This window comes from Pinus tabuliformis, chromosome J (assembly GCF_031772625.1).
Source record: "Pinus tabuliformis cultivar Carrire ecotype Pingquan chromosome J, CPIR1, whole genome shotgun sequence".
In the NCBI taxonomy this organism is placed as follows: Eukaryota; Viridiplantae; Streptophyta; class Pinopsida; order Pinales; family Pinaceae; genus Pinus; species Pinus tabuliformis.
Window position 1 is genome coordinate 1,463,582,981 of NC_142295.1, and position 13,563 is coordinate 1,463,596,543.

The following is a 13,563-nucleotide window of genomic DNA, read 5'->3' on the forward strand; positions in this document are numbered from 1 at the left end:
TATTTCTCTCAAGGGGCTTTTCGTGGAAAGTCACCCTAGCTTCTCCCAAAGCTCACAGTTTAATTGAATCTTTCCATTGAATGAGCCATCCTTGCCTCACTTGGACCCTAGTATAAACACATCAATCACAAGTGAGGGATTTTGGAAGTTTTGATCTTAGGCATTCATCATTTTTTAATATTCCTAAGCTCGAGCTCATCCCTTGATCCTTTCTTAGAGAGCCCTTCACTTAGCTTCTAAACCAAGCAAGCCCTATTATTTGAGTCTCTCTTGTGAATGGAACCTTGAAATCTCTACCCATCGTATCATTGATTCATCATTCCTAGTGATTTCCTTATACTGAGACTCCTCCCATCGATGAAAGTTCGTAAAGAGCAGGGGACATCAACTGAGGTGACAGTGGCTCCTTATCCCATTGTTGTCACTTCGTCTAGTAGTAGTCTCTTTGGAACCCCTCCTAGGACCCCTACTAGATTGAGCTATGAAAGTTCCAATAGTGGAACGTTAAGTCACTTCTTGCTTCTCCAAAGAACCATCTTCTCTCCTATGCTAAGCTAGAGAAGCCAAGGCTAACTCTCCAAAGGCTAAGCCTCCAAAATCCATTTGCTTGAGTTATGAGGTTTCTTTTATAACAAGAGGAATGACCTTTCATATCCCCTATGACTCTTGAGTTACCCTCATGACTCTTATACTTCTAATGTGACCTTTGGACTTCTATATGACTTTTGGACTTTTCCTAAAGACTCTTTTGTCCATATATGACTATGTGACTTTTCATATTCCACATATGACCCTTGGACTTCCACATATTACATTTTGTACTTTCCTTTTGATAATTACATCATTACTTCCACAAATGACGTGGCAAGACACATGGACACATGATATTGCGATGACACTGGTACAAGTCACAACTTGACAATGATGACATGGACTTCATGATGAGGTGGCAATGCCAAGTTGTTCTTCTTGCTGCTTTGTCTTCAATCTTCGTGAGAGGTTTGTTCGGTACTTCATCTTCATGAAAGATCTGCTTTGTTCTTCATCTTCACCCTCCAAAGGGTGAATGATATGGAGTCTTTACTATGATCTTGATCTTCTAACTTCCGTCGCAATCTAGTGCCCCTTCATCTTCTTGTTCAATGATCAACTTGTCTTTACAGCTTCATGAGTGTCTTCTAGCATAGTCTCCTCCTTTTCTTCAATCATCATCTTGTCATGTTAAGATATAATACTTGCAACTGGAAATCACTCATGAAAAGATGACATCAGCCCGAAAAGCTCCTAGTCTAACATGCTTCATGAAAATCATTGATGGAGTTGGAACTAGGTACTGGATTAGGAGGAAGACTGAGGGATTGCGCAGTGCACAATTCCAAAGGCCAGGAGTGGAGGATCGGTGCTTGTGACTACGCAATAAGCAATTCTGGGGGCTTAAGCAAGAAGACTGAGTAGTTGAGGAGCTCAGTAAGGCAGGCTTGGCCATTGAGACTGCATAATGGGCAGTTCAGAAGGTTAGGGGATTGCGCAATTGCACAACTCAGGAAGGCAGGGAGATAGCTTGTCGCTTACCACTATGCAATGCGCAAAAGGAGACTGACAAGGAGGCTTGATTGCACAGTTGTGGAGGTCAGGAGGCCAGGAATCCTTGGAGGCAAGAACTGCGCATTGCACAGTTCCAGGAGGTAACGGTGCATGCTTGAGGCATGCCACTGTGCAATGACTAGTTCAAGGAGAGTAGAGTGAGCTCAAGTTGGTCAGGCAAAAGATCTTCTAGGATTTGGCTAAGTATGGGATCAATGAAGCAGATATGAAATCAACGTAAGACTTGAACATGATCACACACTCAGAACAATCAACGACACAACATAGAACATTAAGCACTTAGAAACAACATGGTCTCCTTATTGCAATAGCAAAATAACATACTTCTCCAAGTGTGACACTTAAGGTACACTTTGCAACGACAATGACGACATTTGTGCGACAGTGCATGAAACTTTGGGAATGGGTCTAATACATGTCTATATGATAAATAGGACCCATCGACACCAAAATTTCCCCTGAAATGAACCATAACTTCATTTTTTGTGATGTGCAACACTCCCACACCAAAAGACGACACTTTGGAAAGTGAGAGAAAAGTGCAAATGACACTTGCAAAAACTTATATAAAGTGAAAGTGATACATGCCAGAGTGAAGATAACATGAAAACGATACTGTTCAAAGTGAAATCAAGCCAAAATGACAGTCGCGAATGTGAAAGCGACACTCACAATGCGCCAGAGCAACAGTTGAGAAAACTCACTGAAATAAAAGTACAATTGCAATCGAAGTGAGGAGGACTATCAATGGAGAGTATGCACTAACTATCGACATGTGTTACGCAGTACACTATACTTATGGATCACGCAGTCAATGTCACCAGTGATTGCACAAGCCTTATTTTTAAGAGTTGTTGAGTGCCTACACAAGCTTGCATCGAAAGAAGCGCACTTGTAAATTCTTCAAAAACTGAGCATGCATAAGCAAGTGACTTTCACACTTAGAAGAGGACTCAATACTTTACAAAACATTAGATGACCACGAAGTGACCATAGAATGATAGATCGCAAAATCCTCAGTAGGCTCCAAAATTCAAGTGTAACCAAATTTTGGAGGGTATTTGTCGCAATGACAACAATTTCATAAAAAAATATGTGGAATTGCATGGCATTTTATTAATATTTCCAGAAAAATTTCTATTGAAATATTCCCTGGAAATTTTTAGCAGAATAAATCAAAAGGAATATTACATTTTGACTTGGTATAATGCCTATAGTTTTAAAAAATATCCTATGAACTATGAGAAAAGGTCGAGTAAGATCCTCTGCTGACCTCAATCTTCATAATATCAGCACCAATTTTCCTTCCCAAGTCTAGATAGCACTCTCGGCATTTTTCATATGATTTACTTTACCTACGCTAGATTTCAACAAAACTAAACTTTTGTGTAATTCTGGCAATATATACATTAGGTGGCTAAGGACAAGTTGATAGAATACATTCTTTCAAAATGGCTCAACTAATTGGAAGTATCCAGTGTATTGTAATTTAATCATGTCAATGGAGCTTTCATCATTCTGAACAATACTTATCACCCATGAATATAAAGGATTTGCTTTGCCGAACGGTGGAATGTATTCTTGATATTTTCGCGATTATGATATTTTCATGAATAATCACCAGGATTCCATTCAATGCAGGTTAGCAATGCCATTTTCATGGATAGTTCTTTAGCCATTCAAATAACTCAGCAAGCCCAGAATCCAAATTCAATAAATTACACCAAACATGAACCTACAATTTTAAGCAAATGCTAGAAGCAGACTACAAAAATCTGAACTGGGACAACTTTAACCCTGTTTTTTAAAACCATTCTAGAGAATCAAGAAAACTGAAAACTTGAAAAAATAGTACCTGTTCCTTGAAGGAATCACAATAGACTGTCAAAATATCTTTCACCTGTAGGAAAGATTAAGATAAATATTTATTCAAAATACACAGCCTGGTTAAACTTTAAGCAAGAATTCAAACAAATAAAACATTTGAAAAGCTCAATTCAATGTAATTACATGCCTGCACTGAGTCATGAATATGATAACGACGAAAGCTACCATCTCCAACTTCACTGTCAAAAATACTCTTCACAACCGGAGATATTGCAATCCCTAAAATTATGGTAGATCATAGTTTTAACTTACAATGAAAAATTAATAATCCATAGTACTAAAACCAGATGGCATTACCCAAAAACATCCCAACCTACCCGTAAGCATAATGACAGCTCCTTTTTCAAATTCATCTAGTCCAAGTTTTCTAGCCAGGGCCTGAATGAGAGGACCAGGCAATCTATTAAGATATCAATCTACATAAATTGGAAAATACCCAGCCTTCTAAATTATATGTATAACGTTAGGTTGGTCAAAAAGTATAAAAGGGCACATGTGCATGATAGCTAGTCACCTCCAAACGAGGAAGTTCTGTAAACCCATTTTTCAATCCTTGCTCCGTAAGTTTGATCCTCTCCTGAAGCCGATTTTGGACATATTTCAACTTTGCACATAATTCTCGTACGCTAGAAACCTATAACAAGTCAAAGAAGAAATAATTGTCAACATGAATATCAAGTTCAACCAAACTCACAAAGCACACACATAAACAGAAATCGAAAACTAGAATACATCAGCAACTAGTAACAAACAAAAAATAGTGTAAAATCTTCCTATTTATTGTTACAAATGTGTGAAGTTCAAACGACATGAATTACCATTGATTATAGTTTCATGCATTTATGCTAGCATCCAAATTTTGGAAAAAGATTGAAGGCTGTTAACGTACAACCTATTTAATCTTGAGTTAAGGACCTCCATGTTAACCATAGATTAAAAACAACTAATACTTAAGAAAAACTAGGTTTTCTTCTCTATTTCTTGTTTCCTTTCATAGTGGCTGCATAGAGGGCTCAAATTTCCCCTCCTATCTTTCCTACCAGTTTTCCCAGGCTGTATAAGTGTTTAATACCTTAGCAGATGCAGCAGCAAAGAAAGCCAAGCCAATTGGAATGGTCCTGCATCCTATTTCGTTAAGAGACAAGAAGGTTCCTTACATTAACATGGCAAAATCAGTGCCCCATTTAGTAAGGACATGATGTTTGAAGTTTGAACCAAATCCCGTATTTGAATGTTCATGGAAAATGCCGAAGCCCAATAAGTCTGAAAGCTTCGATTCATATTCAATGTATCTCTTACATGCAAGGTGTTACCACCTAAACTTGCATCTAAGTGGAAAAGTCCAATCCATGGATGCAACCTTGAAGTAATAGATAGGAGTCATATCACTGTCACCTCAATACAAACTCCTCTTCACTTTTGGCTGGCTTTCAAGAGGCCAAGGGGGGTATCCCTTTGATATAAAATGGTTATTACAAGAGTCTGAGTAAATCTTTAATGTGGTCAACTAAAAGTCACAAAGACTTACTCTAACAATAGGTAATGAAATCCAATAAAAGATATATAGCATGTAACATATAAAATATTCAACACTTGCAATATAATATCTTAAATTGATTTAACCTTAGTGAAATAGCTCTATCTCACATCAATCCACTTAGATGCTAAAACAATTAAGGAATCAATGGATTAAACTCAAAATGAGATTTATTATGCATGGCTGAGGCAAATTTCCAGATTTGAGCCTATTACCCCTCATTTCAGCAGGCGTACATATGCAGGCTTTCATTTTTGGCAGCACCATTTTAAGCCCAAAAAATGCAAGTCAAAAGCCCTAAAGCCATGCAGAGGCTATGTATTATGGTATCTTAGGCCTATTAGGTGTTGATTTTTGTTAGCTTGGGAGGTACTCCAAGCCCTAGGGTTCGGGCTTTGGAGGTTGGAGCGCCACAAAAGTGACTTGTGGGCTTGAAACCCAAGCATGGGTTTTTGCACCCAAAGTTGTTGGGCCAAAACCGTGACGAGATTTTTACATGTGATGGATGGAGATGATAGAGGACTCTGAGAGCAACTGGATGCATCGAAAATCATCGAAATCCGAGTTGTCAATCTTAAGATATTAATTTTTGAAGTACGAGCGTGGATTTGCATAAGGAGATGTCAAGTCAGCCTAGTTGTTAGAGGTCTAATGACAGTTGTCAAGCCCTCAAAGGGCAGTTCGTTGGAGCCCTTGAGAATCCTATATAAGGAGGTGTTGTGTGAGGTTCTGATACACATCCAAGAGTGCAACACAAGGGCAGCGAAGGAGTGAGGAAAGCAGCCCGTATAGGAGGAGAAAGACAGCTCTGTGGTGGCCACAGATTAGGAGCATCTTCAGTGAGGAAGAGGAGGTACATTTGGGCTCCCTTGTGACTGCTTGAAGGTGCAAATTAATCTGCTGCAAGGCCACATTGGAGAGGACCTGTTCTGGGCTAGTATGACATGGGATTTCTTCCTTGAAGTAGGCTGAAAAGGTGACAGTCCTGTGTTTGTTGGACTGCAGATCTGTAGTGACAGTTTGGTGAGCTAACCAAGCCTAAAACAGGGTTGTGGAGAAGCCTAACAAGGCAGCAAGTTGCCGAGTCTTGAAGATGGAAGGAAGCTGCACTGTTTGAGGTGAGTTTTGGCCATAGCTGGTGGGCTGCTGTAGGCTACAGAAGAAGCCCTAACCAGTGACCAGAATTCTGTTCATGAACAGCAGTCAAGAGGTATGTCATTTCTCCATTATTGACTTGTGTTGGGTCTAGTTTTGGACCAGATTTGGATGGGTTGCGTTGACCACTATGTGTCAACAACCCCATAGCAGTACACCCCTTTTTTCGCAAAAGGGATCTATCATGTTCGAGTGTTCGTGCCTTTCAGATTTCATCATCAGTGAACAGTTTTGTTTAAACCCATTACGCATGGTTATCATGTAAATGATCTTCGTAAGACCATTATGTATGTAACAACCTAGGTATGCATAATATTTTGATGACAATTTCTACCTGAGGAGGTTTTTGGTCTCACTGATTCATTTGTCTCTAAACACAAATGATCGGCATAGTTTTTCCCTCCAACCTCACCCCAAAGCTAGGGTGGATTTTGTCGTCAAAATATTGAGTCCTAGTGTTTTTTATCGAGTCTTTGTAAAAGTAATTTGGGAATAATCCTAGCTAATTGGCTAGATTATTTTATTACAAGTTACTTGGTCTACTAAATCATATTGTGTCACAAAAATGGATAAATGTTGAGCGTCTGTAACGAATGGGTGTTCCCCCTTCATATATTTAATTGTAAAATATTTATGTAAAAAAATATTTAGTGCATGGTCCCTTGTAATTAGACACCATGGCTAAGTATTAGAGGGTTGGAAAGATTATTAATCCCCTCATTAGTCAATTAATTAATTTTTCTGACAAAATTAAATTAAAATCCTAAGCCGGGAATTTAATTAATTTTGTGTCTTAGGTAAAATTAAATTCTCCAATGGTGAAATTCGTGGGTTTTAAAGAAGTTAATCTTTGGAGGTCCCCCACCAAGAGAATATTGAGGAAATCAATAAATTTTGGACCCTTGGGCCTTGATGTTTAAGTCAAAGTCAAATTCTTGAGGGAATTAATTCAAAATAATTAATTTTGAGTTAATTAAAAATCAATTAAATGATAAATTCGAATTTTCCTTAAAAATTAAATAATTTCGACAGTGACGATTAAAGATTCATTAAATCTTTATGAATGGACGAGATTAATTTAATAGGGATCAAGCCAACTAGTCGTTGGAGACTTTACCTATAAATCATAGGTCAGTGTCAGTCTGTCTTTTCATCCAATCTTTGAATCCTGGACTAAGCTCTCAAGCTCTCATGTATACTTTTTGGACTAATGCAAAAGTCTTTGGGGTTTCAACGTGCGGTGGTGCTCCTCTTCATGAATTTATGGTAGCATTGTTTTAATTCCAGCTTAATGTTATGTGAAAAATATCAATCAATAGTTCTCTTAAAAGAATCTGAATACAGGTACCTTGTTCAATTTGTTGGATCTAGGGTAACATTTTTAATTTTGATCGAAATAGCAAGTATCTCTATTTCTTCATAATTTCATTGTTCTATTTCTCTACTTGGTTTGATGGTTGATCTAGTGTTTGCAGAAGATCTCTCAGGTTTTCATTAAGCGTTTGGTGATAGTCCTTGGTTGGACCAGCCAACTCTCAGCATATATTTTCTGAAGAGCCTACCTCATTTAAGCTCCAAGAGTTATCAAACGATAAAAAAATATATTTGCAAGGTGTTTTTGGGCTAGTAGTAAGTACCTCTCTAAAATTTCAAAATCTTTTAAATATTTTGTGGAAAAATTGATAAGATATGGCTAGTAAAAGCCTTAGATTATCATATATGGGAGCGGAGTTGAACTCATACTCCTTAGATCTGATAGATCTAAATTTTTTGTGCATAAATCTGTAAAAATTTTACCTAGATCTGGATTTTTTTCTAACTTGTGTTTCTGAGGTTTTTTTTTTTTGTATATCTGGGTTCTGAGTATTTTTGTTTTCATTTTTTGCAGGTGCAGATTTGAAAGAGAAGTTTAGTTTGAAGCCAGATCTAGACCCTGGAGGGCAAGATCTGGCCTCAATACTATTTTGTGGGGACATTATTCAAAGTTATTTACAGTTCGAGGGTTTAAAAATTTGGATCTGAGGATTTTATAATTTTTTCTAGGACAAATCTGAAGAAGAAGAATATATCATTTCAATCAAAAATTTCTAGGAAATTGTTTTAAGGTTGTTGGGCTACCATTCGCTGCTAGGTCGTCTGTGTTTTTCCTTTCTTCTGCTTGAAATCATTTTTTTTGTTTGTTGTTTTTTCTCCTTGCATTTTTCCGTTGTGTTTTACTCCATTAGCGTCCCTCTCTCGCTGCCTTTCCTCTGCGCGTCCCGCCTTTCCCTTGTTGATCCGCGGCCCTCAAATTCTCTATTCCTCCCGCAGCCTTTCTCCCTCTTTTCTGTGTGTCCTTATCTCCTCACTGCCCAAGTTCTTGTTTCCTCTCTGTGTCGAGCCAACATTCTCCTTCTCCATTTGCATGAGTTGCTCCTCCCTCTTCCCCTCGCCCTCGAATCCCTTCATTTGCGTGCTATCTCCTTATCTACCTGCGGCCAAACACCCCTTTTCCTCCTCGCAGACCTGCAACGCTGCATCCCTCGAGCTTCATCTCCCTGCCGGCTGCCAAAGCTTCTCTCCCTCGCTACTGCTATCAAGCCTACAAAAACAAATTCCCTCGATTTCCTTTCTTAAGTTTTTTTTTTGTGTTTTGCTTAGGGTTAGATTTTTGTTATAACATCAAATTCGATTTTCTTTTACTTGCTTTTCATTTTATTTTTGTTAAATTAAAGAGAAAACTTAAAAAAACTTTTGATTTCCACTTTTTGTGGCATTGATTTTTTTTTTAGAAATAGAATTGTTTTATTTTTTTGCTTTTCTTTTTGGTTTTGATTTTGATTTTTTTTTATATAATATTTTGATTTTGTTTGAAACAAAAAAAAATAAACAAAAATTTAAAAATTTTCTATTTTCATTTTTTTAATGTGACTTTCATATTTCTAAATAATTAAATCAAAAGAGAACTTTGCGCTCTCACATTAAAATTTTAAATTTTTATATGGCCTTTGGCCCATTAAAAATTTAAATCATTAAGTCTTTTGAGTTTTTTACATTTGTCATATAAAAAACATAATTAGTCATTTGCCACATTAAAAAAAAAAATCATAAACCTTAGCATATTAAATTTGCCAAAGGAATAATTAAATTTTTAATCTAAAGTTCCTTCTTGGGGTTTTGTGTGAGGGGTTTAGGACTTTAAAATTTAGAAGGGAAAATTTTGTGGAGTTAAAAATTTTAACTTTCTCTATAGTCAAAACACACTTAAATATTTCTTAAATTGTCTCTAAAAGATTGACTATAGGAAATCAACAAATTTTTCAGGATTTGAGTCATTTAAGAAAAATCATTTTAATTCTGGAATTGTTAAGTGTTGTCGCAATTGAATTTCATGGTTCTTCATGGTATTTAAATTTTCGAAATTTAATTGCTAGAATATTTTGCATGCTAAAGTTTTGAGCATTTTCTTATGCTTGGCATCTATTGAGATTGTTCGTCGTTGAATTAACACTAAGCGTGATTTAATCACTTGAATTATTTGATGCTTATTTGATGTTAAATATTTTGCGAATATTTCGAGTAATTATTACTCTGTCATGGAATTGTGATAAATTGCATATCTTTTGTTTCCTAACCTAAGTATTTTTTGAGCATCTAATATTAAATTGTGAAGAAGCTTTTGTTCTTTTTGAGCTCTTACTGTATTAAAAAGATTTGAAGTAAGCTTCTGGTTTAATTGTCATATTGCTAAGAAGTTTATCTTTCAATCTTTGTCTAGTGAAGTGAACATTTCATTTTGGTGATTGAGAGCTTTGATAGATCGCGACATAAGCACTTTTCATCCTTGAATCTAACTTCATCTCATCTTCTAATCATCTCGTGCATTTTCATATTAAGTTAGTTCTACATAATTAAAATTTACTTCCAAGCATAAGCTTGGTCGATAGAGAGATAGGTACCCATCCATCTTTGCTTGAGAAGCCTGCTTTTAATAGTACTTAAAACGGTGACCTTGCAGTCGTTAGAGCCACAGCTCTCTGCAGCGCCAGAGGCACCGGGTATGTTAGATTTTCAAGAAAGGTATCGTCAATCACACCTTAGTGTGCTTCACCTTATCTTCTCTCTGCAAATTACTACTAAATCAGGCTCAATATAGAAAGGATTGAAGGGTTAAAACTTAGATAGGCATTTAACTAAAATTAACCAAGTTTCTTGCATCTCACATTAGTTTTAGGATCTGCATTTCATATAAGATAGTTACTCATCCAAGCAGCAGTTGCAAATCAATTACTTGGTCCTAAATTTCCTAGCAAGATTGTTGACTCCATGAGGCACTGGTATCAATCGTTTAAATCTAATCAAATGCTATAACTCTTACTAAATCTAAATCAAGTACTTGGTCGCTTCACTGTGTCTCCCGAACTGGTTGGTTCCCGACTAGTTCTCCTTCATTCCATTTCCATAGGGTCTACCCCCCTTAGCCTACTGTAGGGTGACAACTTAAACGGAGAGTTTGGCGATCAGGGTGACAGCCCCCGATCTGATCTGTTGCCGCAATGCCTACACATTTTGTGCAACAACAAGTTGTTTAGGTAGTTTGTTGACAGTCGAGGAGAAGGGTTTCCTAGGTGTTGGATGCCCTAACTAGAGTGTAGATGCTACAACAGGGATTGGTCACTCGTGGTCTGTTGGAGGGCAGCGTGAGAGTGTACCAAGTGTGGACAGTGGATTGGGCATTTATGGTCTATTAGAGGGCAGCGTGAGAGTGTACCAAGTGTGGAGCCCTGTGTGCACCATCTTCATGGACTTAGGTGGTTGCTAGAGTGGCAGTTGTTGAGCTCAAGGGTCTAATCAGCCAGGATTAGTTTGAGTAGCCCTAGACTTGTGTGTGGCGAAGAACATCTACATCAGAAGATGGGCGATCCTTCTAGCCCAAGTTCATTTCGGGACATAAACATGTTGCACTGATAGCTGACAGCCCTTCGTGCCCTATGTTAGTTTTCATTGGAGCAGCGCACGAAGACTATAGTGGGTTGAAGTCCCTGAGTAGCTAAGGACCAATAGTGGGCAGTTGTGAGTTGTGAACAACTCAACAAAAATCTCGATGTGTTCATGGATGAACGGTCAACGAGAGAGCAGATGGTTGACCCAAGATTCAGTGGCTAGATGGACTTGGAGCATTGATAGAGGCAGATGCTACATATGGGGAGCCGACGAATCGGGCAAATGTGTACAAGGTACGACCAAGGCAGATGTGATGAGCTCTACATTAGAGAGACGGTCAAAGTATCTTGTTGTGGGTAGATTAGTTGTCGATGGACTGACACCAAGCCCCAATTTTGTATCTTTGTATCAGTGGATGTATGAGGGCCATTATCCTTGGTGCGGGAGCCCTAAACTATTATATTACTTAGTTGGATTAATATAACAAAGTTGGGTTATTATACAGAATTGTGTAAAAAGTTGTGTATATTTTGTGCACTAGTAGATTTACTGTTGTTTATATTCCGCTATGCAAAATAGCTTCACTGTGATTCTTCGCTTGGTAGCATCAGTGATTTAAGATTTTATCTTGGACACCAAGATCGTGGAAAAACAACATTAGTGTCAGCTATGACCGGTCCCATTAGGTTAAGTTCCAAGTGTTTTCGGCTTGGATCGAATTAGAGGGCTTTGGATGGATCCCATCATGACTTATGGTTTAGAGGAGCCACTGGTTTTGTAGGGATGATCACACATTGTAAGGTCTATTACGCCACATGTTAGTAGGGATACATGCAAAAAAAATTGCATCATTTATCACCACCATTGTAAGCCCAAGGTCATAAGTCAAAGCACTCTAAAAACCATGTGAGGTTTTATATTAAATATCCCAGGCATGGGTCATGTTCTCATTGTTTGTATCCCATTGTCTTGGTCAAACCATGGTTGGTCCCTTGTAGTTCATTTTGGGTTCCTCTCATCCTATATAGGATTCGAGGGCCTTACGTGGGCTTACTTGAGGACTCATGGTTTTATGGGAGCCTGCTTTTGTAGAGCTGGTCATTGGAAAATGGGTCATGTTACCACTCAAACTATCAGGGATCCTAAGAGGGGATCCTATAGAGAAACTACTAGGTCAAGTGACAACAATGGAGCAATAGCCCACTGTCACCTCAGTTATAGCTCCCTGCTCTTTACGGACTTTCACCGACAAGAGGAGACCCGATATAAGAGGAATCACAAAGATGAATAGATCAATGAATGGATGGAAGATGATTCATAGAGCCTATTCACAAGAGAGACTCAATTAAATGGCTTGCTTGCATAGGAAGCAAGGTGATGGGCTCTCTAGGAAGGGCTAAAAGGATACTTGAGCCTAGGTTTGGAGAAAATTGCTTGACAAGAAACTTCCTAGACCTAAAAATCCATGCAGAGGAATGATTTCTATGCAATACTTGTGGAATTTGAGTTATAAAGTTGTGGGACCACAAAGAACCAAAGTGGACTCAAACTAGGTCAAGGATGTGGAGTTGATCAACACTAGAGGGGCTCGACCTGTTGAGGGAGGAGAATCGGATCAAAGGACAAATTTTCTTTTGAAATACAAATGAAATGACCCAATTGAGTGTTAGTTTTTATAGCATCAGATGTCTTCTAGCCACAAAATTTAGTAGAGGGGCTAGAATACATGAGATCTCCAAACCTAGAAATCGTTTCTGGAAATTTCGCCTAGAAGTGTGTCAATTAGATTATTAACCCTTTTTTTTAATATTTCCTAAGTCTAAACTTAGGGAATAGGGTTAATTAATCAGTATTAATTGAGATAAGGTGAGAATAATCTAGAAACTCACATGGATCGATCCAGTAATGATCCTAGCCATTGATTATGTTTTAATATTGGTCGTTGGTGCTCCAACAGTGGATTATAAGAGGAGGTCGATGTGGTGATGAAGCATACACCAGTGTAGAATCCATGTACTCAATTGCCCAGACAATTTGATTTTCTCAATAGCAGTAACTCAGCAGAAAAGATAGAGCCAGAAAATGATTAGCAAGTGGAAGAGGAGGGCAGCGGCCTTCCAGAAGGAAGGTTTCCAGTCCTCGGAAGAGGCAAAGGAAGGAAGGCCGAAATTCTCATAGGGCCAGTGTAAGCTCTAGCCAAAGGGTGACGCAAGAGGCTCAGCGCAGAGGCTAGGGAGGTGATTTTGGTGGCAAAAATTAGTTGTGGGGTGAGAAAATTCTCACAATAATTTTTCTAGTATTTTCCTCGGATTAAATTGTCAGTTGGGCATCTGAATTATTGTACTCAGAATTGTTGTTGAAGAATAACAATAAAAACTTCATCTGTTGCACCGGTTTTCCTGCATTGGATTTTTCCAGGGACAATTCTCCAAAAATAACTATGTCAAAATTCTTGT

At 38.0% G+C, this 13,563-nt stretch overlaps 1 protein-coding gene across 3 annotated transcripts in view; it reads right to left on the bottom strand.

Annotated features, from left to right (window-relative positions):
• The window catches only part of LOC149232883 (uncharacterized), a 509,382-nt gene that overhangs the window by 354,156 nt on the left and 141,663 nt on the right, over positions 1–13,563 (bottom strand). For 2 of the 3 annotated variants that reach the window (XM_089379539.1, XM_089379538.1), the window contains exons 6-9: positions 4,007–4,126; positions 3,810–3,870; positions 3,620–3,711; positions 3,461–3,505 (exon numbers count right to left, since the gene is read on the bottom strand). In XM_089379539.1, the coding sequence (XP_089235665.1) occupies positions 3,461–3,505; positions 3,620–3,711; positions 3,810–3,870; positions 4,007–4,126 (318 nt within the window). The remainder of the gene's footprint in view (positions 1–3,460; positions 3,506–3,619; positions 3,712–3,809; positions 3,871–4,006; positions 4,127–13,563) is intronic. The other variant, XM_089379540.1, reaches the window with a different exon arrangement.